Raw genomic sequence first — 27,628 nt, 5'->3', positions numbered from 1 at the left:
GTGCCAGTGCCACACACCTCCGAAGGACACGAATAGCTCCGCAGCGACTCAGGCTCGTCAGAGCCACCGATAGGGTCCTAATAGCGTTAGTGTACATTTAGGGCACGCGGATATAGCCATATAGCGCGTATGTGTAAAGCGGAGTGGCTGTTGTGGCCACGCAGTCTGCAATAGCCAAGTACAACGCCATCGCCAGCGACCACTGACACGTTAGCGACGTATGTGCTCACAACGGTCTCGTGTGAGCAGCTAACCCTGTCAAAGGATCGCGTTACTGTCACGGCAGCCAATACGGTAGAGTGCAAGCCGCTTAACTGCATTACATACCCACCTGAGGTCATCCCCTCAGACCGAAAGCGCTTGTATCAAGCTAACATTTGTTTCCGCACGGCACAATAATGGTGCATACACTCACGCCATTTGAGCAGGCGCGCCAGGCCAACGCATACAAGGCACAACCACCGAAACGATAACCAGATTAGGTAGCAAGTTAGCAACAAGCTCAAGACTCGTTCCTGAACTTCTTCTTCTTACCACCACGCAAAAGACCAGTCCTGCGCGCGGCGATGAGACCGACCTTCTGACCTGGAGGAGCACCACGGGACACAGTGCTGGGCTTACCAATGTGCTGGTGGTTACCACCACCGTGCGGGTGGTCCACAGGGTTCATCGTCACACCACGCACGCGCGGCCAGCAGTTGCGCTTAGCCTTGAACTTGAAGTACGCGGTACCGGCCTTCAACAGCGGCTTGTCGATACGACCACCACCAGCCACCAAACCCACAATGGCACGAGACGCAGATTCCACGCTCTTACGAGCACCGGAGGGCAGACGCACCCTGGTCATCTTGCCGTCGTCAGAGTGTCCGATCACAGTGGCGTAGGTGCCAGACGCCTTGGCGAGGCGCCCACGGTCGCCGCGCTTCTCCTCCAAACTCGAAATGATGGTACCCTCGGGCATCTTGCCCACGGGAAGGCAGTTGCCGATGGAAAGGCGAGCCTCGCGACCGAAGTAAACGTACTGGCCAGTGTACATGCCCTCCACAGCCACCATGTGCTCGTGGTCAGTGCCGTACTTGTACGCGTTGCGGAAGTCGATCTTCACCATAGGAGCACCACGACCGGGGTCGTGGATGATGTCCTTCACCACACCACGGATGTACCCATGGTTCTCGGCGTAGTCGAACCTGCGCAGCCTGGCGGCGCCCTTGCGAAGGTGCACGTGCGACTTGAACACAGAGCCGCGACCCTTACGCTGACCTGAAAAGCAATCAGAACTGTCGAATACAAATGTGAGGCACACGCATCACAATGGCAAATTCCGCAGTGAACTCGCCGGGCGTCGTCACCGACAGTGGGTCAGACGGGACGGCGACACGCGACTGCCGAGACCGCGACACAACCACACGCAGCGAAAACATACCTCTAATAATACGACCCATCTTGAAACCAACGAAGCACGGGTCACCGCGTAAGACAAAAGGACCAAATTCACGGAGCCGCCCGAACCGAGCAGCACTCCACGCGGAAACCGACGCCCGCGAAGACTACAAACACCACACGAGCGCTTGTATAAAAGGGCAATTCGAAATACCGAACGCCGTAGCTGTATCGTTTAAAACAGCGGCCGGGAGCCGATTCCGGCATGGGGGCTCGGCCGCCGCTCCCCACCGCGGTGGCGCTCACCCCCATGGTACCATATAGAAACCCGGCCTCGCGGCGCCGGCAGAGGCGGCGCTATACACGCAAATACCGCGAATGGTATCCCGCTCTAGCGGAAGGTCGCGGCAGCCGGCGAGGGTGTGACGGCGGTGCCGCCTGCGTCACGTTAAAAGCGCTGGCGGCGGCCAACACATTACCAGTGAGGGGCTATAAGTGCGATGGACAGGTCATTAGGGGTTGTGACGGTCGCTGCACGTGTCGTTGTGCGATGTGTGTGGCGGCGGGGCGCATCTACGGCGTGAGCTCCGAGTAGTGGCCCACGGCCGGCGCCGCGTCGTGGTTGCGCTCCTGGACCCACTCCACGTAGTCCTGCAGCGACGCCTGCATCTCCGCGGTGATCACGCCGCACGCGGCTTGTGCCATCGTTAGCATCTGAGCCTTAGTTGGCATAACGCATGTAAACCAACCTTGTTGAGCACCGCGGAATCCGCGTGCTCCCCCGATTGCAGCAGACACGCTATGGTGTTCATGTTCGGGCAGTACGCCAGGTGCAGCTTGGTGAGACCGGGGTCGATTTGCCCGTAGTATGACGCCTCCTGAAAACGGTGAGCTCGATCAACGAAGGGGGCACGATGGGCATTGTAGTCACTCTCGAACCGCTCGGCGGGGGTTGTCAGAAAGGGGCGCATTGCGGAGCGCTTACACGTTAGTCCATACTTACCTCATCACTCAAATCCAGAGCCACCGTCAGGCTTCCTTGGGGGTCGCGGAAGGCATACTGAACTCAATTAGCCAGGTTGGGCGCCGCCACTCACCGCGGAAGCGGCCGATATAATGTCCGGCATTTGAATGCCGCCATCGGCGAACGCGATGCACAGCCCGGTAATGCAGGCGCAGAACAGCCCGCCGGCGTCCTCCTCAATGGTTATCCACGCCTCGATCAGCTGGTGCGGGTAACGACGCAGCAGCAGATGACGCTCGAACACATCCGACAGCACGGAACACACGTCGAAAGAGCAGCTGCGACGCAACTCGGGGCGGCTGAAACGCACATCGATGGTCAGCAGGCCGCGCTCGTCGAACACGCGACGGCCGCACGGACGCGGCGCGTTCACGCAGCACTTCACCTTGGTGTCGCCCACGGTGACGTAACTTGACCCCGCGGCGGAGCAGGACACGCCGACGTCGAACCCTGAATGACTATGATGCACGGAAGACGCGCATGAAACAATCACGCAAGTGGCAACGGATGACGGCACCTACCGACGGGGCGCAGCTGGGTGAAGTTCCTCGGCGGAGGCGCCCTGGCGGCTCCTTGGCGTGACATCGGTCGGCGCAACGGGTATAAAATGGCTCAACAGCCTGTCAAAACCGACTCTCGCAGCGGGTTGCTGCGAAGCGCGGCGACGTCGGACACACTCGACGAACACCTGCCACACACACCACCTCGGCAGCTACACAGCAACGAAATTATAGGCATTACTTTTGCATTATACAGTGTCTACCGACACGGCTCACGTGCTGCGCAGAAGACTCGGCGCGGTCATCGCAGAAGGCGCTGGAGCACGGACACCGCGCGGCAGGCTGCAGAGTTAAGGTTGACGCGGTGTCGCAGCGCCAAAGAAAGCAGCTCGTGCTCGGATTCGCCGAACTCCGGCACGTCTGGCAGCACGTGGCTCGAGAGCACGTTTAAGGTGCACTTCAGACGGCCAACTTCCGACTGCAGCACCATGTACACCAGCCCTAGCTCATCGCCGGCATCGTCCAGCTCAGACGTGCAGATGCGCAGAAACTCGGACGCGCAGCGGCGGATCAGGAACAGCGACTCGCTGAACAGCGGGTTTATCCGGCAGGCGGGAGGTTCCGAAGCGCACTCGGGGGTCACCAGCAGGCACTCCAGGAGGAACTCGACGTAGCTCTCGTGCACGGCAGACATCTCCGAAACTGTGGCGCACGCGGATAAGCGACGCAGCAGCTCGGACCATGCAGAGGCAACCACCCACCGGTAGTAATGGTCCAGAGCGAAGCAGACATGCAGCAGCAGGGTGGTGGCGCGCGGCACGAAAAAGCCGCACACTGACCCGCTGCCGCGCAATGTAAGCTGCACTAGCTGTTTTACTTCGCCGAAGAGCAGCTGGAACGATAGCAGATGCCGCAGAATGGACGAGTAATGCGCCATCACGCGATCCGATAGGAAGCTTGACAACGCACACGGGCTGCCGCCGAGTACCTGTTGATGTGTTACTAAGCTGTGAACGACAAAAATTACCTTCAACTCGATGATGGGCGCCCAGGCGTCCTCCTTCAGCAGGTACTCGAAACGGTTCACCAGAGAAACCACCTGGTCGGTGGACAGCTGCGACATAACATCACCGTAAATCACGCTAACTGCTTACCACTGGCACGCCTTTGACGTCCACAACTTGCTGCCACTGCACCGTGCCCTCCACCAGCACCGACTTCAACCGCGACTGGTAGTTCAGAGGGACACGCGGTCGGCAGACGAACTCGAACACAGAATCCAGGCAGTCGCCGAACTGCAAAGGCGTCACTTGTAACGATGGTGGACTCACCCTTAGACAGCAAAACCCGCTCAGAAATGACAGGTGGGCTGTCAGGTTGTGGCGATCCTCCAGCACGGAGCGCAGTGCAACTATGGAGCCGCTCACCAATTGGGTTATGCAGTCATTCAACTTGTTCAAGATGCGATCTGCCGTGTCATCAGTTGGTTCAAAGGCATCTGACTGCCGGTATAGATCATCGGAGATGTTGCTCGATTCAGACAGCAGCTTGTGCTGACCGAGTTGCTCCAGGCTGTCACGCACGCGACGCAGAGCGTGGAGAGGCGCTCCCAGGCATGCCCATGATATGTCTCCCGGAACCACGCTAGCGGTGGCGCCGAGAGAGTGCGGGATATTGCATTGGCTCAGAGTGTGGCGCAGCAAAAACCGCCAAAGCGACGCCAGCGCATCGTCCTGGCGGTCCTCGGACCTCCGCAGATGCAGCAACAGGAACATGAAAGACACGCGATATAGAGAGCCGATGTTGAGCGCATGCGTGTCCATATAGTTCAAAATTGACTCCAAGAAGCCAACCACGTCCTCAAGCATCGACAAAAATGGGCGGAGGTGGTAATACAGATTCAGCAGGGTGACCTTGAACTCCGATACTCCCCCCGCGCCGGATTCATGGCCTTCCACATCTGACCCGAAATTGGGGCAAACTCTGCAGCGCTCGAGGTACGATGTTAAAAACGGTGATTTGCTGTCGGCCGGCATCAGATGACACACCGACAACGCTGCTGAGTGGTTAGGATCGGGAAGTGCCTCGACTCCACAAAACTCCCGATAGAGAGACGAAACAAATCGCCGATGCAACGATGACAGGATCCAGCACCATTCATTCCATATGGTATGCAGGCCATCACAAAGACCCGGGACCCAAACGGGCCAGGACCAATTGAAGAGACTCCGCGACTTCGTACCATGACGTGAGGGTGACTTTAACAGACATGCAAGAGATGGTGCCAACGGTGCGCCCGAGGAAACCTCGTTGCTGTCATATCCAGATTCTGACAGGGCGTTCAACAGCCGGGATAGCAATAGCGTGCACGACCCGTAGTGAGAGAACACGTCCAGGCTGTTGCGGACTGCACCCGGCGACAAATGGGCGATTTGCAGTCCGACGGATACCCTCAGCAATTCGGGAATTTGACCGACCCGTTCTCTCGAGTCCAGATGAGGTGACACTTGGGTGAACAGGGGGGAGCCGTCATGGCCGCCGAGGATGAGCAGGACCTTCTGCACCGTAAACGACTCACTCAGCGGCGCTTCAGGCGGCGAAGTGACCGATAATGCTCGCGATTCGACATCTGCGCTCCTGACTCCGGGGGATGCCGAGAGGGCAACCCTTGCCTTCATGACATACGAAGCAGATTACCGGCGCTCAGACGCTCCAACACCCTCCGAAATAGTGCGTATGTACGGTGTAGCAAAGTGCGCAGGTGGCTCATTCATGCAGGAGGATAATTCACATAACGGTGCTTTGAGCGCCTTGCGTAGAGTTACTAACGTCTGCCTTTGCTGCCGAGTTAAGCACCGCCACACGTGCTCAACCAGCATCCCAACGTAGATCGTCAAATGCGATTCATATGCATTGAAGGTATGGGTCAGCTGCCACAGCAATCGAAGTAGGCTTTGTACCTTCACGATAGCTTCGTGTTCGTTTTGCGAGCGTACCTCACCCGAGTGCCAGACACGATCGTGATGAGTTGAGAGTATCCCAAGTGCCTGAAAGCGCGTGATTCCAGCAGCTATTGACCAATCGACGGCCAGGTTATCCTATCACCAACTCCAGGAAGATCAGAAGCAAATTAAAAATGATCAGAAACGCACGCAAATAGGTGCGAACCGTGAAAAACACCACAGAAATGTGGTTCTTTATCGAATTCACGTTCGTAGGCTTGTCAAGACCGAGCGGTTTCAGCACGCGACGCTCGTTCAAAATGCCCATGGCATTGAAAACAAGCACAACGGCCTCCACGAGGTGCAAAAATGAAAAACCCATCCTTCCTAAGGAAAAAAAATCACGCGTGAGATACGACCATTAGCAAACTCGCGGCAGCCTTGTGGCATAACTCTTCGGGTGTTATTATGGCGGATATCCTATGTTACAGCGGCGAGGCGCCTAAGCGGCAGGTTACCATATGCCGGTAACGGAGCGACAAAACCAAGACACATATGACCGGCGCTCGCACATTCGGCCCGTGAACCACATAAGACAACCAAAACTCATAATAAAACAGTATGCCGCCATAGGGTGGCAAACGCGACCTCGACGCAGCTGCCGTATGTGTAGCAGCAAGTCCCCACCCTGCGCCGTTAACGGAAACACTGAGCTCCAACTGCCACTGGGAATTTGTGAACAATAATCTGGGAATCTCGTCCGGAGTTCACGGTGCAATCTGGAAAGCAGAAGACCAAAATTTACGGCTGGCAGCCGCCAATCATGAAGTGAAACCGCACGCTACACACCGGAGAGCTTAGATAACGTCACTAACGCGTCTAAGACCGTCACGCGCGCGCTATAAGGTGTACTGAGGGACCCTAGGACAAATACTGACGCCCAAATGGCCGAGACTACCAGGGATGCCGTGACCGTAGTACACGCGCCAAGGGAAACGCCCTACGGTGCCATCGTGCTGGCGGCGATCGCCAAGCGGTTCTCAAAAGCGAACGAGTCACCCATAGCGTTCGAAGCGGGCAAGGCTATCGAGCCAGGGACCTACCTGCTCGAAAAGGCCAAGCTGCAGGAGCCGCAGCTGCTCAGGGAGCTGTGTCTGCGCATACCCAGCTGCAAGCGCATGCTGTACATCGACAGCTCGGCCAGTCTGGATCAGTGGATTAACTACGTTACGCTGCATTCCGCGACGCCGAAGACGCCCGTTGCCGATTTGTGGCAGTACTACAACAAGATGAACACGCACCTTGCCACGCGCACGTTCCTCATCGGATACCGCATGACGGTGGTGGACGTGCTGCAGTTTGCGGCACTCTCAAACGCAAAGGCCGTCTGCAAGGAACTCGCAAAAGTGCCGCACGTCCAGAGGTGGTACAACTATATCATAGCCATTCCGGGGGTGCAGCAAGCCGTGTCGGACATTCAGCGCAAGAACGTCCCGCAGGTGGAGAAGAAGCCCTTCACCAAGGAACAGCAAATTGATAACTCATACAAAGGTGCCGTCACGGGTTGCACGAAACGCACAGAATATGCAGATGCTCTGAAGAACGCAGAGCAGGGCAAGGTTGTCGTAAGATTCGCACCGGAGCCCTCGGGGTACCTGCACATCGGGCACACCAAGGCCGCACTGCTCAACGATTACTTCGCAAAGCAGTACAACGGCAAGCTGCTACTGCGCTTTGACGACACCAACCCGGTCAAGGAGAAGCTTGAGTACGAGGAAACCATCAAGGAGGACCTACAGACGTTGGGGGTTGCCTTCAGCTCCACCAGTTACACCTCTGACTACTTCGAGCTCATGCAGGACTATGCATTCAAGCTTATCAAATCAGGTGGGTGCGGATGGAAGTGCGCAATAGAACGTGACAGATCTCGCATACTGTGATGACACGGACGTCAACACCATGCGCCACCAAAGAACGGAGGGGATCGAGTCGGCCTGCAGAAATCTCAGTGTGGAGACCAATATCGCCAACTTCGAAGAGATGCTAAAGGTAAATCAGCTTTTGTGCGCTTGACAGGATTGCAGGGTTCGGAGAAGGGAATGACGTACTGCCTAAGGGCAAAAATCGACATGACGCACACCAACAAGTGCCTGAGGGATCCCGTGATATACCGATGCATTGCGGACGCGCACCACAACAGGCAGGGGGACAAGTACAAAGCGTTCCCGACATACGATTTCGCATGCCCAATCGTCGACTCGATAGAAGGAGTCACGCATGCGCTCAGGTCAAACGAATATTCCGCCAGGATTCCGCAGTACAACTGGTTCATCGAAAAGTGCCAGCTACGCCCCGTGGAAATATACGAGTTCAGCAGGCTTAACTTCGTCAAAACCATACTATCAAAACGCAAGTTGCAGTGGTTTGTCGACAACGGAGTCGTTAACGGGTGGGATGACCCCAGGATGCCAACGGTTAGAGGTATTATGCGCAAGGGGCTCACGCTGAAGGCGCTGCTCGAGTTCATACTAGAACTGGGGCCGTCAAAGGCAGTCAACCTCATGGAATGGGACAAGCTCTGGGCTAAAAACAAACAAGTCATCGACCCGATAGTGCCCAGGTTTGCGGCTGTGGGAGTTGACGCCGTTGAGCTCAAGCTCGACAACTTCAACGATGTCACGCTGCCGCCAGCTAAGCGCAACCTGCACCCCAAGGACCCATCCATGGGCGAGTGTGACCTGTGGTTTGCGCCAACGGTGCTGTTGGATCGCGTTGACGCAGATGAAATCGCTGACGGCGAGGAAATCACGCTCATGCGCTGGGGGAATGCGATCGTATCCACGCCGTCTTTGCACGCGCAGCTTAACCCGGACGGCGACTTCAGGAAGACGAAGAAAAAGCTGCACTGGTTGCCTAAGGACGACGACAAGGTGGGTGTGCAAATCAGTGGGTAGAAGCAGTTAGGGCCGAGTTTGGCGCGGTCGCTTAAAACAACCGATCGTGGGTTACGGGGGCCCATTGGTTGCCAACCTGTGTTGTTTTATGTGTTGTGCAACGGCAGTGGTGAATTTGCATCCACAAAATTGCGCACTAACATCACACGCAGCTCGTCAAGTGTACGCTCAAGCAGTACGGAGATATTCTCGCCGTTGACAAAATCGACCCTGAGCAGCTCGCAGAGCCTGACGACATGAGGAACTTCCTCGAACCGGTCACGGAGTGGAGCACGCCGTGCCTGGCGGACAGACAGCTCGCGGCACTGCCCAGAGGTAGGCGACAAATAAACGACAACACAACATCGCAGGTTCCATCGTGCAGCTTGAAAGGCGCGGATACTATATTGTGGACCAAATCGCAGCGGAAGGAGGGTTGATACTCATCAGCATACCGGTGAGTTACACGCCGTCAATGACAGCACATTACGCCTTAGGACGGGAAGATGAAGAAGAGCACATAGACCGCGTGAAAATCTCTAACACATGTGCTAACACCTAGCAACAGCTATATTGTATACGTAGACATGGTGATGCCCCAGTAAAGACGCCCTCGACAATAGCCGGAACCGGGGGCGTCTGGGTGATGTCACCATGTGCGCACCACGCATTCTATCCGCCTGCACACAAGCGACTCGTTATTTTCATCATAATATTTATACGCGCAGCAGGGAAGGAAACTTGGATGTTCCTGCCGACCGCGAAGCTGCGACGCTGTAAAATAGACACGGCAGCGGTATACACGCGCGCACACTCGTAACACGCATCTCAGTACTGTGTAAAGCGAGATTCGGGCGAAATGGCGGACGAAAACGTTGAGAAGACGGAGCAGACGGGCCAAAATAACAAGGAAGGCACCTGTATGAGTGTGCTTGGCCGCTCCTTCCTGCAGGCTGTCTGCGCAACGGTACCCTTCAAGAACGCGCTATTCGGCGGGTACTGCCAGATTTCAGAGCAGAATGACGACGTCATGGAGGATGTGGAGTACGTATCGGCCGACGAAATGCCGGCAGTGCGTGAGCCCAGAGAGGGGGAGGCTGTAAAGCGCGATAGGGAAACGTCGGAGCTGACCAACAATTACGAAGTGAAGCGTGAGGAACCAGAGGCGATTAATAACGAGCCAGTAGTAGATCAGCAAGTAGAACCCATTGTGATAGACCTGGCACGCAAGGTAGTGAACATTGACGTCGCTGCCAAGGGCAAGTACAACTTTAGCAAGTCGCGCACCATTACGCTGGACGAGTACCCGCGCGATGAAAGGCTCACGGAGAGGGCAGTGGAGATATTCGTTGAAAACTCCGTATCATATGCCAAAACGGCAATCGACGACAGCAAGGTGATACTCGCAGACAAGATCATTTCACAGATGATACGAAAGGTGCACGAGATATACGGGGATCCCGATGCATACGACTTGGAGACCTTGCACCCACTGGTCAATGTGGTGGAGAGGCTCCCGAAGGAAACGCCGACGACGATACGCGACGCAATCGAAGCTGTTGCCAACGACAAGAGCTTCATCAACAACGTGGCGGAGAAGCTGCTGGTGCTCGACATATTCAGCAAGTTCAACATGGTATACATGAAGACGCACATCATCAACTACAAGCAGCACTTCATTTCGAAGCTCTGGCCATCCGCCATCGAAACCGCCGGATACGAACTCAAGAGCCCCAGGTGCCCCTCTATTCTCACCACCGAACGGCTACCCTACGAGGCGGATTACGCAAGCCTACTGGCCACGGAGAACCTGCAAACATGCCGCGAAGTACCTCAGGTGCGCCGATCCCCACCCGCCAAACAGGTGGTGCTGATAGCTGACGAAAAAACAAAGACAAAAGGCAATGACGGCGAGACCAAACCGAAACAGGCGAAAGTATCAAAATACATGTCATATGCCTCGAGGTTCATGTCAAGGAAAAACACCATGTTTGGACAGCACTTTGGCAAGAACAAGGTCAAAACCGCCGACGGTTGGATTAAGTCGGCATACGGCTCCCTGGAAACCTTCTACAGGTTCGAGCAGAATGGCTCTGTCTCCGTCAAGGTCAGGGGCAAACTCGCTACGGACCTTCTGCGAGTGCTGTGTGTCATCAACGAGACGGACCTCTCCTCGGTCTGGGTGCCCTTCCTCAAGGAAGCGACGGAGGTTCATGTCTATTCCAAGACGACCAAACTCTACAGTCAGACATACGAGTACCCTGTAATTGGCGCTAAACAGACCACCGTCTTCGGTTTGGCGGTCAACGCACTGGACGAGTTCGGCTGCTTCATACTGGCGTGCAGAGCACCGCCGGAGTCGCAGCAGGACGTCGAGCAGCTCGAAAATATATTAAAAGATGGAGGAATCGACGACACTTCGCCTTTCGTCTCATGCAAAGATGGTGTATGCCAACTCATGGGAGTCGACATCAAGCCGATGCCACCCAAGACCAGGCAAAGGTCGGGAGATCTCTGCTTCCTCGTATATCCAATGAAGAACCACACGCTCGTCGAACTAAACGCAAACATCATGCCAGAAGTGAGGCTTGTGCCCGCCAGAGTGATTACCTACATTATCAAGAAGGTCGTCATCAACATATTCCAAAAGATTGCACAAATCAGCAAGAACTTCCACAATACGCCGTTCGCTGCGCGCATCGAGCAAAACAAGGAATTCTACGACTGGGTCGCAAAGTTGCACGACAAGTACGTCGGGAGGGGTGACCGACAAAATTGTAACGTTAGCATATGCACATACGACACGAATGTCAACGAATCATGAACATGTAAAAGCCATACGGCTACAGCAACTGTTAGGACAAAACCCGAGTTATCAATCTTAACTTATGCGTAGAATGCGCTCCCCGACGCGGATGAAGCGCTTCCGCTTGCGGCTGCGGTAGGTCCGCCGCCGCATGTTCGTGTCCCAGGTCCTTGTCAGAAGCGGAGTACACACCCCTAGTGGCAGGTAGCAAGAAGGCGAGCCAATAGTTGGTAACGAATCACCTCCATGTGCAAGCTGCACTTGCTTTGCAAGAGGCGCGTGTATTGCGATAAACTGCGATGGATACGACGATATCGGCGCCAAGGCGCCGGTCCAGAGCTCAGGGAGCTGACGCAAGGCAGCGCAGGTGACCGGGGCAACCCGGGTTGCCCATGACATTGTAAAAATCAGCGCTGCCGCCCAGCGAAGCTGCTTATCGTGTACAAGCTGCGATGGAGAAACGTGAAGCCGCAGTTGCCGCACAGCCGCCGGCAACCGCATTAATGGCAGCGCAATAATAGTGTACCTATGGAGAATATTGCTTAGATATTGCGGCGTATTTCCGGCCATGTCTGCGCGACGCGAGTATGCAGGATCACGGTGCCTACACACGCCAACTAGATCACATAACCGGTGAAATGCACAAATTACACTCTCACGAGTATCATATTCACACGCGTATGAGAGTACGATTGTTAAGAATATAAGGAAGGACGAATGTGTTGGCTGCAACTCGTTATTCACATAGGCAAATACACGGCATAAGACACGCATATTCGCGTAACATGAATAGCTTTACAACATTTTGTAGAATGACATTAGGCCCAAATCATACGTGCATTTTGCACTCTCAGTCACGATTATGTGAAGGAAAAGTTCCATTTGTATCCATGGTACACTATTGCGATGTCAGCACTATGACAGCCATGTCAGACGGCGGGTCCCAACAGCATATTACATACAGATGCTGGTCTCGGAAAGCGGATCCTGCATGCTGCGTGAACACATTAGGATACTAAACCTACCCAGCTCCTTAGAATGGGCGTTCTGACGAGGCGATCGAGCTGATGTTGCAGATAAAACGAAGACCGGGCATTCTGCGCCGAGATGCTCGCTGCATGAAATTCGAGTAGAAAATATGCAGCTGTACATACCACGCAGAGCGGAACATATCAAACATCTTTTCAGGAGGGACGAGGGTGCCCTTCATCGCAGATACCACATACTCAGTTCCGCTATCCTGAGGCCCAGTTGATGTGGCCCTGTTGCCGCGAGATGTCAACGCGCGGAACAACAGCATGTCCACCCCGTGACGAAGTTTTTGAACGAAGTTCTCCTCGGGAACAAAGTGCACTGCCGCCTTGGACAGCTCGTTCATCACGTTACGGATGGTTTCCAATTTGCGGTTCTTCTCATTGCTCAGCGTGCGATGTGCCTTGAACAGAAGTTCCTTGTGCTTCAAAAAGTGCTCAAACTCATCCGGAATGTGGATCTCTTCGCCTTCCGACGACAACACCTTGCGGCGCTTACCCTCGTCGTGAGCCCGCGACGAACGACCGTGAACAACATCATCGGCATCAGGAGGTGCAGCGATGGCTGTAGGCTCGGGCAAACGGCCAGTTTCCAATATTTCATTCACGGCTGACAGTAAGGAGGACGCGTCCAGCAGGGCGGACTCCTGCTTACCGCTGCACTGAGCACGTATAGACAATGGAGATCACCACTTACATTGTACGTCGAAACGCTCGGCTCCATCACTGTCACCGCGCAGTCTGCCGTACACAAATCGGCGCGAACTGATGCAACATCACTTTCGGTAGCATCACCGCCGAACGACAGCACAGCGGCACACGCAGGCAGCCGATCCAGTGCTGCCATGGTTCGTTCGCATAATCGTGAGCCATCCTTCAGATATCCTGGGTCGGTGACGTCCATGCGCACAGTTACAAAATCATCTGAATCGCCGCAATTCGTAAACAACAATGCCTTCGCGTACCTTTGTGATGGTGCAACTCGGTGGTGTTAGCAAGACCCACAGCAGACCATTGTTCCTTTGGCATCTTCGATGCATGACACATCGGTTTGGACTCTACGCACCTGTAAATACAGACCCTCGTCACTGCTCAACGAGAAGGTGTAGCCATCGTAAGAAAAGTCCTCAGCACTTAGAACGCGAAGCCGATGCGGCAGCAAAAATCGGCGGATGAAGTTGGCAGTACAAAGGGTGCTAAGCCTTACGCTTGAGAGGTGTAAACTTGGGGTCTGTATGGTAACATCAACGCACATTCGACGCAAAAACGGCTGTAGTTAAACAAGAGTATAATCGCATCACAGTGGTACAATAAAAAACATTCGATGACCCCAAATGAGCAGAATCAATGAACTTATGACAAGTTACTACATCGACTCGAACAGTGAATGTAACAGAAGTTGCGAGTTATTGGGTGTAGAAAATGCAACAATCGAATTTTCACGATGGCCGACCTAACTGGCCGAAAACTAAAGCGTTACTCAAGGGCAAATGTCAACAACCATTTTATATGCAACTAGTTATACCGCGCATGTATACGTAGCTGTATGAATCAGGCATTTGAGGATGAAGCTCACCTTGTGCTGCTGGAAAAGCTTCGATCCTATGGTAACCGACGACGGCGAAGACGGGCAACAAAACACCACCTACAAACAAATGTGCTCATAAACAACAGTATAGCGTGACAAATAACTATACGTGCGTAAATGCGAGGAAAGGGGCAACATATAAGGTGCACATTGAAACACCTAACAGCTCAACAGCAGGGCACAATAATACCTACCGATGTGCTCAGATATAGCCCACATATGTCACCATGCAGGTCAGAGATGTCGCACTCTTCATCGTTATCAGTCCACCGCGACGGAGGAAGCGATAACTTCGACACGGCGTACGATAAAGGTACACCGATTCGGTCCACTTCCATTTCTATTAACTGCATTGCAGATGCACACCTTAGTCAAATATAAGACTCCAAGGCCGTTTGTGCGATAGTGTATTTACAGGCTGCAGTAAAAGTCAGCCGTAAAATGCCATTCAACAATAGACGGACGTAGAAGGCTAGGGCGATTGCACAACCTACGACCAACACGGTTGCAGGAACTGTGCTTATTTACGGTATACACATTAAAATAGTTGTATTATTAATTTTCAATTGTAGCGAAACAGCTCTGTTTTTAGAGCGTTTAAGCTTTCCCCGAACATTCAATTGCTCCAATGACGTTGGCAGAAGGTAAAACAAAAATGTTTGCAAAAAAGATCATCAAATATCATCAAAAGCATCGATTGTGATGTGATGCTCAAATTTTATGCAGTTTCGTAGCGTCATAGCGACGATACCCATACAATGGTCATGTCTGTCATCAAAATCGTAGAAAACAGCCGACCACAGCAACCCCCGTACAGATAGAACAGAGTGGTATAACACTTGCTGTAAACGATTCAAACTTTTTTAATATGAAGTACGGAGGTTATGTGAAATGGGAGGACGGTGCAAGTAGTATGGCGGCTTTTGGTGACGCAACGGCGTAAAGGTCCAAAGCCGAATTTACCCGACGCCTGCCGCACATTTACCCTGGAGGCCAGCTCAATTCGCGGCCACCAATGATGTGCATGTGAAGGTGGTACACTTGTTGGCCAGCTTGGGGACCGTTGTTCACCACCAGACGGAAATCGCCCACGTCGTTATCACGCACGATTTCTGCTACCTGAATATGATATAGCAGTACACTATGAATATCAATGTAAAATAAAACACCGACCACTGCTCAACAACCACATACTAGCTTATGTACAACAGAAGGTACAACGAACAACGACGATACGGTCACGCAGAATAAGCCTACAAAACCAACAAATGGCACTATCAAGTTCGGTTATTCAAACGGGAGTACCATGCAACAAAGGCAGACAAGGATTTCCACATACCTTCACCATCATGTGGCCGAGGATTTCAGTGTCCTCTGCAGTGGCGCGGCTCAGACGCGATAGGCAGCCTCGCACCTTAGGAACCACCAAAATGTGCACCGGGGCGACGGGGTTTATGTCACGGAACGCCAGAATCTGGACACAGATAAACCGCAGATGGCACCAACACACCTTGTCGTCTTCGTACACCTTCTGAGACGGTATACTTCCGTTCACAATACGGTCTGACCACGCATTATGCCAATACGCGCATACATACCGAAAATAGTTACATCAGAGTCCTCGTAAGGCGCGTCGTCAAAGTAATTACCCATCTTATCGGGGTGTTGATGATGCGAAGCGAAACCGCTGAAACGAACACCCTGCTTCGTGGCAGGTAGCGTATGTCGACCTAGGTGCTGCGACACGAAAGACGTTTGACGGCAAGCCGGATAGAAGAGGGGGGTGCAGACAAACGCACGTGCGAAGGTGACTCGCATGTCCGACGCGTATCCCACACGCCTAACGCAAAGCGTGTCCAATTGGCAGCAATGTATTCGTGCTGCTTGAATGTACAGAATTATTCACACTGCCGTGGGTAGGTGAAAACCGGGCGTGCCTGCACGATAGACGGCTGGTACGGAGAAGGCAGCGAGTGAAGCTCAGACAGCGCCTAATGTTACACTCACACACAGCGCTAAAACCACAAGTAGATTATGGGACTCTTTCGAGACCAAACGTGATAAACGATGCGAATTTCAGTGTTACACAGCTTACACACCGCACGCAGTGTAATAGCAGTATCTATTAGCCCCTTGCGAAAAGCACATAAATCCGTTTTCATGCATCGCACAGACAGAAATGTTGTTGCAAAACCTCTCGTAAGGAGCTGATGATGGCACATCGAGCGGAATTGCAGTGACTGCCCCAGACAGTCGAGCGCTCCTGCAAGGTGCGTGACGCGAGACACGTTAGTGAAAAAATAGTAAGTGTATATAAATGAAGCGCTGCCTAGGAGGCGCGGGGATTGTTTCGGACCGGTTGTGCCTACCTGGAGGATGGCAGCAGCTGACGAGGATGCAGTCGCTGAGTACCATGGCAAATTGGAATGCAGCGAAGGTAGACAGGGAGTAGTCGTTGCCGTTTGCATACGAGCAAAGCCGTCTACGGACCTTATATATGGATGTAACCATGATTCCCCAGGGTTAACCCGTTACACATCGTAAAAGGAACTACGCAATGACGAATTTCAGACATTGCCGCACCATCGGAGGCATCTCCGCCGGCTTCTTACTGGTGACCATCGCCATCATTACAGGTTACCTAATGATACACCCCAGCTTCTGGATTCATGTACAGCCGCCGGTCAAGGTCTCGGAGGTGTTCACATTCGCAAGTAAGGAGCAACCCACTACCATTACAAAGAAGCCAGTGGTTCTAGATCGCATCATAAGACCAAAGCACTACGCCATTGATATCATCAATCAGAGGCCCGGATACGTAACTCTATACAGAATCAGGAACTCGTTCAAGGACACACACTACATCAACCAGCTCATACACAGAAACATAAACGTCACAATCAACCCTCCAGAAGCCACGGAAGGGTTACCAAATGATGGGATCATGTATGTGCGCTACCAGAAGTGCGATTGTTGTTCCATGATCTCGGTTCACTACAGGAAGCAGGGTAAGGTCCACTTCGAGGAGTACATCAGGCGCAACGCGGAGATGGCATACGTCAATTCGAGGGAGGCAAAACAGCACTTCCACGGCGAGCTCGTGCACATGGATACGCTGATGTTGGAAACACGGCTAATCGCCAAAATGATGATGCAGAGTGCCACGGGAGTATCGCTCGTAACACCCACGCACCATGTACAGGTTTCGGTGCCCAGGGCGCCCGGCGAAAGAAACACCACCGTAATAACATGGAAGTTTGAGTACAGCATACCAGACGAGAGGCTAACCGATGTTGTCTACGTCGACTTCGAGGTTCACGGCGATGCGTTCAGCCTGCCCAACACTACCAGGGATGTATTCGTCAAGAAGGCTGCCTACAAGGATGGCGCATACGGATTGGTGGCTGCAGAGGGCGAAGAATTCGAACACTTGCACAGAACCAAGTACCTCTTCTTATACGACGAAAGGCATCATATATTGCGACACCTCTTCGTCGTCGACAAGCAGAATCCCAACATAGCCAAGGTCTATCTCGTCGTATACAACGAGCTCGTCTCGGTTGTCTCATGTGTGGTGGTCGAGGCTTTGTTCAAGAAGGGAGCCTGGGCAGTGGGAAGTAGCATCGTGGAACGCTACGACCTGCCCAGCACGGGCTTTTTATCGGCGCAAGTGGTGCTGCCGCAGGTTGGGAAATTGAGGCCACGACTCTACCCACAGGACTTCAAGTTCGCCCATGAGTATAACGATGAGCAGACCTACTATGTTGATAAAATACAAATCGACAATCGACACAGACCTGATCATCGAGTCCCGACGTGGGAGATTGAGACACGCATAAACGCCAAAGTAGACTCTGCTCATGAATTAAAAACATCGGCACCACTGAACACGGATCCCATCACCCTTGCACTGGGACAAAACGTGCCTCCAGAGGTCACGCAGGTCACACTCGTCCCAGACAACACAATCCACTACTACACGGTCGCGGAGGAGTATCGGCACGAAAACCGCTTCAAGCGAGTCGCGTGCGAGGATTTCAGATACACCCTGTACGAAAATGACGTCGAAATGGAACAATCGCCTGACTACATTACAGGAGTCACGCACTACACACTGCCTGGCTGGAAGAAAATCGACATCGAGTTCTCCAGAGAAGGTAGGCCGCACTTCGAGCAGTATCTCAAGACGGAAGAGGCCTATGGCTTTACGCAGACATTGGGGGCCATGATGCCCGGGCAGGATAGACCGTATCTGCTGGATAACGTTATGTACAAAGGCATCCTAGTACTCAAGCTCATGTTGCAAAACGACAAGGGGCTGTCGCTAATCGATCATAACGTCAGCCCAAGCATTGTGGTGCACCTCAATGGCAACCAACACTCCTGGTCCATGACATACCTAGTCCCCATAGTCATACCCAATGTCGATTTCTACCACAGGCTGCAGCTCAAATTGACCTGTGAAAACAACGTCATCAAGGTGGAGCCTGCCAAAGAACTAGCCTTCAGGGTCAGCAGTGGGCCCCAGGGTGCAGTCCTCAAGACTGCGGAAATCGATCCCTCGATGGCGCCGCATGTATCCGCCACGAGCGAAAAACATGACAGAATCATACAGCACATCATGGTGCATGAGCAGGACGACGAGGATAAACTATTGCTCTACACCTTCATATACGATCAAGAACGTGCGGCGCTCATCTGTACCGTGCGCCCGTTCGTAAGTATATACGGTGTATGGCAAGCCGGACATCAAGACTACTCATTCAGAGTAGACCCAGCGACTGGAACTAAGGTAAGTGCGACGGACACATTCCAATATCCCTGTGTTAACTATCACCCGGTGACGCTGGTGATACCCGATGTCAATAGCATGCCTGCCGTGTACCCGCAGGAAGCCGGACGCGTCCGCAGAGTCAAGCAGACCAATATATTCACCATTAACCTGCTCAAAGATGGGAAATTCGCCATATCGGATATACGGTTTACCGATCTGTTGTGGATACACATGTCAGGCATGCCCAAAACAGCGATCGAACTCAATCTGCAGCAACCCATACAACACGAAATAAAGTCCATGCAATGGAGAAATGGCGAAACTAAGTATTACGCAGTGAAGACCGACTTCGGGCCCACGCACTACATAGAAACGCTGGTTTACAACGGGCTTTATTACAAAATGGATGAGGAAGAGCAGGATCACGGGGAAACGACCGCAATCAATTCCGTCAGGGTGGTAAACAATGGCAAGGAGGAGACTGTGCACATTAAGTACATGAAAAGCGGTGTTCCCAAGTTGACGTGCTTCTACAGGCAGCTGCCAGACGGAGTCTTCGTTGAGCAAATTGGATGCAAGCAATTACAGGAGGACCTGCCTACCATGATTACTTCTGTGCTGTATGGAGATAGGCTCGCGGTCAATGTTACACTAGAGAACGAGAAAGGGCAGTCCTTGTTGGATCCGAGCAGAAGGCCCAGCATATTGGCTTTCGTCGGAGACGAACAAAACCACCCCAAACTCAGGTTGGCATTGCCGATCAAACTGCCGGACTTGGAAGTCAAAGACCTGATCGATATAGCTTTCGTCGTCACTAATGGAAAGTTTGTGCACGAAAATATACCTGGAAAGTCAAACGGGCGAGTTGTAAGATACGATGAACAAGGAAAACCATACATAGCGCCAGCTGTAGGTGAACACTTCAGAACTCTGGTGGGGACGCATATGAGAAAGCTGTTATGGGAAAAACTCATCTTGCTGAAGGTTATAGTAGTGCCACACAAAGATGAGGTTAAACATGCGGACGTTTACAGTTTCATTTACTGGCCCATGAATTCAACTGTATTCGCCAATGTGCAGAGCGCAACGTTGCAGCGAGGCCGCTGGTTGCTCAAGCCGGTCCCAGTTGACAGGTTCCATGTGCCCGCCGCAAATGTCGCACATGTGGCTTTCTTCATGCCGGCTAATCATACTGTTGAGCCCGTACTATACCCGGAATCTGGTGGGATAGTGCGGGAACTGAGCGCGAAGAACTACTATGCCGTCAATCTCAACAGAGATGGCAAATATTCGGAGATTGATGTACAGGGCGATGCCATTCCAGTTGTAAAGATTGATGACATGCCGAGGGCAGCCGTCATACTCGACTTGGTGCAACCGTTACCGCCGGAAATACAAGTTGTATTCACATCCCACAGAACGCAATACTATGATGTTAAGTGGCAATTCCGTCATACGCACTTCATCAGCGAAATCGCGTACAAAGGCCTGCGATTTAAGGTCACAACGGATGAGGGGACACTCTATCGTCCAGAAGATGCGATTATGGACGTCGAGCTCATTAGAAGGGGTGAAGAGGAATATGTAAACCTACAGTACATCAGAGGTGGAGGCAACCGCTACATGAAGTACTTCAAAGCTGACGACGCGAGCGAGTTCAAGCTTATAGATTATCCATCTCGTGCAGCTGACTCGCCGCCGTATGGGCTGGACTATATCACATATAGCGGGGCACTTGCCTTCAGATCTAATCTGCAGTCCTTGGACGGAACTTCGCTGATTGACGAAACGGAGTCAGCCGCGTTATTAATGCATCGCGGAATTGGTATACAGACTTCCTTCAGAGTTGTCTTGCCTATCAAGTACCCGGGATCGGACGTAAAGGATAGGCTGCATTTGTCTTTCCACTCGCATCGTGGCAGGCTTGTTCTGCATAATTTCGAAAACGCTAATGTCGCATACAACGCGTTATCACTGGACAATGCAACAGAAAGATTCCTACCTGCAACGGCACCTGCATTCAGCGATATCAGTGATATCAAAACCGTCACATTCGACGGCCGAATACACAGAGTCATTCAGGGAACAGTGGTGCCAGTGCGCGGAGAAAGAGACAAGGCAGTCATCTATTTCTTTTTGTACGATTTCCTAAAGACGGTATTATACTGCGTGACGACCGAAACCAAGATGGTGGATGGGGTATACCAGTATACAGGCGTGGTGAAGCAGAAATTCATATACCCCGTGAAAAACATTTCAAAAGTCCATCTTAATATACCCCTCGATAGAACGGAAAGTTGCGCAGTGCACCCTGAGGATGCAACCACGATAGTGGAATTGACTCCTCACTGGTATGCGTTGAGCTTTGCAAAGGTCGAAAATCCGGATGACTACCGCTTGCACCCGTATGACGCCGCGTTCATCGGAGCCAGCGGAATGCCAAGATTGCCGATTATCTTACAACTAAATGAACTCAGGCAGAGGGAGGAGATTCAGGTAATCAATCTTTCGCAGCCGCAAGGGTTGTACTACAACGTGCACCCGACCTTCACTCCGACGCACCTTATCACCGGCATCCATGGGTATGAGTTGGAAGGGATGGAGCTAGGCGAGGAGGATGGCGATGCTCCTCCCCCTACAGAGATATTCTACGTTCATAAGACTTCAGTCGCCTCTTGGGAAAGACTCTCCATATATGGAAAAGTTGGTAAAGCGTATTATTTCAAAGAATACCTCAAGAACGACTACCAATACCTACCCGTCAGAGGCAGTATCGTCCCCGCAACTGATGTGCCGTACATGTTCACCACTTTGTTGTACCATGACCGCGTCGCGCTTAGAGTGCACTTGCAAAGCATGCAGGGGACCTCACTCATCGACCCATCGGAGTATCCCACTGTAGCTGTATACGTTGGTGAAGGAGTTGAGAGCGGCATGCTTTTCTTTGCGATACCGATACGATACCCAAAGACTACAGTCAGGGACAGGTTGCAGATGAAATTCGTCATCGGCTATGACAACATGGAGTACGAACCACATTGGAAGAGGGGACCAAAGAACGAGACCGTAGTCTATGGACACAACGGAAACTACACGATCGAGCATCGCAGGTTCACGGAATACGCAGAATACCTCAACTACAATGGCGGTATCAGGGACAAGAATGCACAGCAGTATGTCATCAAATCGGTGCTTGTACCCGAACGTGCCAAAACCCCTTCCAAGGCACACGTCTACACTTTCATGATTGACAACGTCACAAGGATCCTCACTTGCCGCTCTTCGATCGCGAACATGGTGGACGGTATCTGGAAGATAACACCGGCAACGGATGTTGACTACGCGTACCCATCATCGGCTCTAGGGTCCGCGATCCTTGACGTAATGCCCGACGGATTCACTGCGGCGCCCATATTATATCCCAACGAAGCGGGGGAAGTGAAGGTGGTCGATGATCATCTTTATGTCGTCAGGCAGAACAACACGCATGTACATCTGGTGTCGGACGTACATCCAATGGATGTTAACAAATTGAGGAGTCATTCCTTCCCCATCATGCCCATTGACCTGGATCTGGAGGACGAAATGCCGGAAGAGGTTGCTGTGGAGATAGGCGAAATGCGCGACGCATTTGTATATAAAGTGAAGGATACCTTCGCACTGTCACATTTCATACGGAGACTCAAATATCGCGAGCTTGATACGCTCATACAGACTCGTGAGGAGGCGATGCAGAATATTGCCAACAAGCTCTCCGTCATAAAGGAGTCTAACGAAACTCACGAGTTTGTTTACGTTGTACTGCCAAACGAGAAGAGGCGAATTGCTGAGCTGCCTCTAAGAATAGAATAAGGGCCTTTTACGACCTAAGTTCTCTAGGGTGGCATAAAGCGACGGCACGTTCCTGGATTTGCCGTTCGATTGGGATGCTAAGCGTAATTGCACACGAGTAGATGTTGTATTAAATGATCATTTGGGGTCTACATTCAATATTAGTTCCTGTAATGTAGCTCAAAGGTAGAACCCACATAGTAGCACGTCCGAGGTAAGCTGAGAAGAAACCGACTGGGTGTAGTTTTGAATCCACGCCTTTTGTACACACGAACAAGGGCGTATGGAATCATCACATATAACTGTAACAATTGGAATCGGATACGGAGGGTGAAGTCGGACAACAAGGAGGGTGTGGCATTTTGCAATCGCCAACATTCAGTCACGGACCGTGCGACGCCGCCGTTAACAGGCTGTACTGTCGAGTATATCGCAAACACGTATATGTATCTAGTGGGGGATCACGCAGGTGCGTTGCCACATGGTGGCGTGTTTTACAACACACTCGGACCAGAGGTCGTACCTCTGCGTTGGGCGTGCAGCCCTGATGCAATTTAGCGCCCATAGCCTAATGTTTTAGATTTGTCGTAGCCCTCTGTACATGAATGTGCCGTGGACTTGCACGAGTTGTCGCTGTGGTGACTGTGGAACCGAATTACAGCCCATTAACGGTACCGGGCGGCGGATGGAAGACAGCGACCGCAACATCGGAACTGGGCGCATATATAGTACACATCAGCATATATAATTGATAAATGAGCTCTGGGGGTCTTTCCAGCGTCATTTGGCGCATTTTTGCCGGCGGTTGCCGAACGAAGCGTGACTGCTGCTCCCGTTGCCAAACGTACCAAAAACTACAGACGTAGTTGTGAGAAGTGACATCAAAACATGGCACGTTCATTCTAGAGGTCATAAACCATGCAATTGCGTCAGGAAGGTTTGAATTAGCCGCGGCGAGCAGGCCCTTAGAGCTTGGTCCAGCATTGACACAAAGATGATTCGACCTGCACAAAACCTCATTGCCAAAGCATTCGGCCAGCTTGCGAAGGCGCAATATGCGACCTCAGCGGGACATCAAGCCAGCTTCGTGTGGAAGATGCCGTGGCAGCAATGTTCAATATTCGAAACAAAAAAGGACACCGGCAGCCCGCATCAGCCACGCGCAGCACGTGATGAGATTAGGAAGCAAGCCAATCGTTCACCACCCGCGCAAAGCAATGCATCGGACCACGACGAGACCCAGTACATTCACCAAATCTTCCGCAAACAGGCACTGCCGAAATGGAATGCGAGCGTCTACGTAAAGGCGTTGCAGAATTTTGCCTATCTGCAGCCACAGCAGGTTGATAAAGCCGCAGACGTGGTTGCGCAACTGGTCAGAACTATTGCGCAAAACATAAATGGGCTCAATAACTACGAAATCACGCGGATTATTTTCGCATGCTCCAAGGGCAGACTGCTGCAGAACACGTATATCACGAGGTCATTCGTTAGGCTACTGGAAAACGAAGGTAAGGATTTTGGTTTGTGCGCATTATTGTTTGCAGTCATGCAACGGCTGGACACACTGTACGCGATTGACCTATTTCGCATATTGCACTCCGTCACGCATATCAACGCCGACTCGGCCATGTGTCCTGTGGAGCCTATATACAGCTTCGCCGAACCAGACGATATGCCATTCGACCCGAGCATGGTTAAGCATATCATTGGTCGCATCGTGGACAGAATCGCAAACCTAGGAGCCATGGTAAGAGCCACATGCCACGAACTAACACATTGCTACAGGACATCGCAAACCTGACGTGTCTAATCGCATACAACGGAATGGAGGACGACAAAATACTGCGAAGACTCAACAGTGCCATCAGGAGGAGGTAGGACGGGTAGTTTCGTGAGCCAAAAGTGCAGGCTGTGGGGAACTAAGGACACGATAAAGGTGCTCACGCCGATTATAGCCCTTGCTATGTTCGGTGACTTATCCACGGACACTGCAGTAGGTGTTTTGAGCCGTCTAGTGAACGCTGAGCAGAACTGTGCTCTCAAGGCAATGCGCTCCATTTCCACGCTGCCGGTGTATGGACTGAAGAACCCGGCTGCCAGGGTAGCTGTAATTGTTGTGATTCAAAATGCCCGCAGGAAAACTGGAAGATATTGCAGGTGGTGAATAACCAGTTGTACCCCTTGAAACTGCTAGAAATGACTCTGCGAGTCGATTACCAGCAGGTGGGTAACAGCAGCAGTGAAATCTACGTGGTACAGGTTTACCATTCAATCGACGCCGACAATCGGGCATACCTAGAGCAAATTCGATACCTTATGCCGACGCTGGTTAATGCAGATGACTGGGACTACGTAAAAATCACCGACACACCAGAGCGTCCCAACGCAAACACGCAGCAGAAGCACACGGACCTCAACTTGGTTGCGCATATATACGGGCCATACGTCCTAAGGGAGTGCGACCCAGTTCGTAAAGTGGTCGTGCAAGACCAGGTGGCTTGGAAGAACATGAACTCGTGGCAGCGGTTCTACGTCCACCACTACCACAAAATGCAGCAGAGGCATCTGGAGCACTCCGGGTTCAAAATCGTATGTAACACTGCCGATTAACATATTTAAATGACTTCAATTCAAGGCTCGCATGGCGGGCACAGGTAGTACGCAAATAAGTTGGCCGAGTAGTGTGATCCGTTTATCGCATAGAAGTCGTCTATGCGGACAACGCAGATGAAGTTGGTGCGGCGATACATAGAGCACGCGCGGGCGTTGTAGTCTATCACATGGAGATAAATAGTAATCGGCATGGCGTCACAGTAGTGGAACTTTTTCAGTATGGAAGAAGGGGACAGCCTGTACGGGGCGACCTCAGACTCCAGCACATCGTCCAACTCCAGCGAGTCGCCGGCGTCACCCCGAGACAAAAACAGATCCAACGCGCTCAATACGGGTTTACGTGATTCCACGTTGCAGTGGAACATTTGGCCGTTGTACAAAAACACGTTGTAGCAGCAATAGTACATCATGCACTGCGTGAACAATATCAAATGGCTCCCCAGCATGCGAGACCGGAGGCCCATCGTAACGCCAGCACTTAGCACGTAGACGGTCTTGCATTCCTTTAAGTTGAAACCCGATAAGAAGTCAAGCAACTCGCTGTTGCAATAGAGGGTCGAAAACAAAAAACGGTACGAGTCTGCAGATAGCATTTTGAAGTTAGGCCATGTGGGGGTGCCATCAACAATCCTGTTGCACGTCATCATAAAGGGATATATCATGTCCTGGTAGAAATTCTCCAACAGAAAGTAGTCGTTGTCTGACACCATTGGGCTGAACGCGTTGCGGTTTATCCAAATCGTTAAAAACCCGACCAAAAACTCATCGTTCTCGCGATCGTACGTCGCATCGTTCAGGATGCAGTCACAACCTGACGCCTTCAATGAGCCAGTATCAGAGCCGGCCGATGCTGGCTCGGCATCTTCGTTTTTGTCCCCTTCATTCGTCGGGGGTTCGTCATCCACGGAGCTATCAGAGCTACCGACAGAAGCCCTACGCGAAGAACACCCGGAAGACGAACTGGAATCAGAGCCTTCGCAACAAGTCACCTGCGATACGTCAGAGTTCGCTCTGACGACGGACATTGGCAAAAACATTCCAATGCCAAACATATCAGATGCCCCCCATGCCTACAAAAATTATGTCAATGGAACAGCACAAACTAACTTCATTTGGCAACGGAGCTGTAGGATTCACGCGGCACGCCGCGTCATAGAAACGGGGATCATAGCGAATTGGGAACATCCTAGCGTGAAGCATATGCACACCTTCGCGATGGCGCGGCTCCAGAGGACGCATACGCAGGTGCCGAAGCACCGGGAAATCCTTTGGTAACCCTAAAAGGGTGCGATTTAACGCGCTCCATTCAGATGGCCACAGTTCTACACCTGGGATGAGCGCAGAGGAACGATACTGGTCAACGTTTTCAGGCATCGCGCTACACATCAACAGCAGACCATAAAAATGTCGTTACATACGATTAAATGTGACTACGTTGAAAGTCAGACAATGTTATAAATAGACCTCACACTATTGCATAATGCGGTTACACATAACTGACAAACAAAGTGCCACCTGAACTTGCTAGATCTTGGATCGCTATGCCCGACCACGACGCTCCAGGTGGGTAGCAGCAACTTTCGACCTGACGCCGCCTCTAATTCTGCATTTGATATTGTTGGTGTAATGCGTAATCACGCGTGTGCTTATATTTACTGAGATGTGTGGAATTGCGTTGAACGAATGCGCAAATGCAAATAGACATCACGCCTATTCCACACACTTGGGCCAACAGTGAGTCACAGACAATTGAGACTTTATGGCTGCATTCATCCGTGTATGTTAACAAAACCTGAGCGATACGCAGATGATGCATAAAGTGTGTTGCCGAGTGAACAACACGTTAATGCAACGGTCAACATAACGTGATGAGAAAAGCGTATAGAAAAGGTGTCAACATAGATGCATTCATGACATCCACTAGATTGTTGGTGTAGTTATCAAAAGTCGGTGTCGCCGTGTCAATTTGACATCCTGAGCAGTGCAACGATAGCGCGCTGCGTCACCACCGACAGATACGTATGAATAGATGTATTATCTACCACAAATTGCATACGTATAAGCTACTTCTAGTTTCACTTGGAATGCATGTGTTTGTTATGTGTGTTTAAATCGAGAATTGCATGAAAACATGTCTACTTGTGATGATGCAGGTCTTACGCGCTGCACCTAACATTTGCAATCACATATCAGTTGATTGCAG

General features: G+C 52.0%; 12 protein-coding genes across 12 annotated transcripts; 4 read left to right on the top strand and 8 right to left on the bottom strand.

Annotated features, from left to right (window-relative positions):
• Nucleotides 1–502: 502 nt before the first annotated feature.
• Nucleotides 503–1,442, bottom strand: BBBOND_0404150 (ribosomal protein L2 family protein, putative; the record flags this gene model as incomplete). The annotated part of the gene is made up of 2 exons (XM_012914659.1): nt 503–1,260; nt 1,424–1,442. The coding sequence occupies 2 exons, from the start codon at nt 1,440–1,442 to the stop codon at nt 503–505; spliced, it is 777 nt and encodes a 258-aa protein (XP_012770113.1).
• A 511-nt stretch (nt 1,443–1,953) lies between these two features.
• On the bottom strand, nt 1,954–5,582 carry BBBOND_0404140 (-Probable exosome complex exonuclease 1; the record flags this gene model as incomplete). Its single annotated transcript, XM_012914658.1, has 9 exons — nt 1,954–2,094; nt 2,130–2,258; nt 2,384–2,440; nt 2,478–2,854; nt 2,930–3,053; nt 3,236–3,892; nt 3,932–4,018; nt 4,059–4,199; nt 4,236–5,582. The coding sequence occupies 9 exons, from the start codon at nt 5,580–5,582 to the stop codon at nt 1,954–1,956; spliced, it is 3,060 nt and encodes a 1,019-aa protein (XP_012770112.1).
• A 415-nt stretch (nt 5,583–5,997) lies between these two features.
• BBBOND_0404130 (membrane protein, putative) lies at nt 5,998–6,228 on the bottom strand (the record flags this gene model as incomplete). The annotated part of the gene is made up of 1 exon (XM_012914657.1): nt 5,998–6,228. One exon carries the CDS (start codon nt 6,226–6,228, stop codon nt 5,998–6,000), a length of 231 nt encoding a protein of 76 aa, XP_012770111.1.
• Nucleotides 6,229–6,790: 562 nt separating this feature from the next.
• Nucleotides 6,791–9,303, top strand: BBBOND_0404120 (glutamyl-tRNA synthetase family protein, putative; the record flags this gene model as incomplete). Its single annotated transcript, XM_012914656.1, has 6 exons — nt 6,791–7,733; nt 7,771–7,895; nt 7,931–8,776; nt 8,953–9,115; nt 9,151–9,236; nt 9,277–9,303. 6 exons carry the CDS (start codon nt 6,791–6,793, stop codon nt 9,301–9,303), a joined length of 2,190 nt encoding a protein of 729 aa, XP_012770110.1.
• Nucleotides 9,304–9,638: 335 nt separating this feature from the next.
• BBBOND_0404110 (hypothetical protein, conserved) lies at nt 9,639–11,603 on the top strand (the record flags this gene model as incomplete). Its single annotated transcript, XM_012914655.1, has 1 exon — nt 9,639–11,603. The coding sequence occupies one exon, from the start codon at nt 9,639–9,641 to the stop codon at nt 11,601–11,603; it is 1,965 nt and encodes a 654-aa protein (XP_012770109.1).
• Nucleotides 11,604–11,660: 57 nt separating this feature from the next.
• Nucleotides 11,661–12,359, bottom strand: BBBOND_0404100 (hypothetical protein; the record flags this gene model as incomplete). The annotated part of the gene is made up of 1 exon (XM_012914654.1): nt 11,661–12,359. The coding sequence occupies one exon, from the start codon at nt 12,357–12,359 to the stop codon at nt 11,661–11,663; it is 699 nt and encodes a 232-aa protein (XP_012770108.1).
• A 180-nt stretch (nt 12,360–12,539) lies between these two features.
• Nucleotides 12,540–13,871, bottom strand: BBBOND_0404090 (hypothetical protein, conserved; the record flags this gene model as incomplete). The annotated part of the gene is made up of 4 exons (XM_012914653.1): nt 12,540–12,699; nt 12,740–13,278; nt 13,314–13,540; nt 13,622–13,871. 4 exons carry the CDS (start codon nt 13,869–13,871, stop codon nt 12,540–12,542), a joined length of 1,176 nt encoding a protein of 391 aa, XP_012770107.1.
• Nucleotides 13,872–14,135: 264 nt separating this feature from the next.
• On the bottom strand, nt 14,136–14,542 carry BBBOND_0404080 (hypothetical protein; the record flags this gene model as incomplete). Its single annotated transcript, XM_012914652.1, has 2 exons — nt 14,136–14,261; nt 14,399–14,542. The coding sequence occupies 2 exons, from the start codon at nt 14,540–14,542 to the stop codon at nt 14,136–14,138; spliced, it is 270 nt and encodes an 89-aa protein (XP_012770106.1).
• A 643-nt stretch (nt 14,543–15,185) lies between these two features.
• On the bottom strand, nt 15,186–16,715 carry BBBOND_0404070 (HIT domain containing protein, putative; the record flags this gene model as incomplete). Its single annotated transcript, XM_012914651.1, has 5 exons — nt 15,186–15,323; nt 15,544–15,767; nt 15,803–15,941; nt 16,304–16,467; nt 16,574–16,715. The coding sequence occupies 5 exons, from the start codon at nt 16,713–16,715 to the stop codon at nt 15,186–15,188; spliced, it is 807 nt and encodes a 268-aa protein (XP_012770105.1).
• A 46-nt stretch (nt 16,716–16,761) lies between these two features.
• On the top strand, nt 16,762–22,830 carry BBBOND_0404060 (membrane protein, putative; the record flags this gene model as incomplete). The annotated part of the gene is made up of 1 exon (XM_012914650.1): nt 16,762–22,830. The coding sequence occupies one exon, from the start codon at nt 16,762–16,764 to the stop codon at nt 22,828–22,830; it is 6,069 nt and encodes a 2,022-aa protein (XP_012770104.1).
• Nucleotides 22,831–23,803: 973 nt separating this feature from the next.
• On the top strand, nt 23,804–25,422 carry BBBOND_0404050 (hypothetical protein, conserved; the record flags this gene model as incomplete). Its single annotated transcript, XM_012914649.1, has 6 exons — nt 23,804–24,320; nt 24,357–24,559; nt 24,598–24,686; nt 24,721–24,913; nt 24,949–25,035; nt 25,072–25,422. The coding sequence occupies 6 exons, from the start codon at nt 23,804–23,806 to the stop codon at nt 25,420–25,422; spliced, it is 1,440 nt and encodes a 479-aa protein (XP_012770103.1).
• Nucleotides 25,423–25,442: 20 nt separating this feature from the next.
• On the bottom strand, nt 25,443–26,610 carry BBBOND_0404040 (hypothetical protein, conserved; the record flags this gene model as incomplete). The annotated part of the gene is made up of 2 exons (XM_012914648.1): nt 25,443–26,495; nt 26,533–26,610. The coding sequence occupies 2 exons, from the start codon at nt 26,608–26,610 to the stop codon at nt 25,443–25,445; spliced, it is 1,131 nt and encodes a 376-aa protein (XP_012770102.1).
• Between the last annotated feature and the right edge of the window lie 1,018 nt (nt 26,611–27,628).

The sequence above is a fragment of the Babesia bigemina genome (genome assembly GCF_000981445.1).
Source record: "Babesia bigemina genome assembly Bbig001, chromosome : V".
Classification (NCBI taxonomy): domain Eukaryota; phylum Apicomplexa; class Aconoidasida; order Piroplasmida; family Babesiidae; genus Babesia; species Babesia bigemina.
The sequence above is the reverse complement of the archived record's forward strand: the minus strand, read 5'-3'. Positions and strand labels throughout refer to the sequence as shown.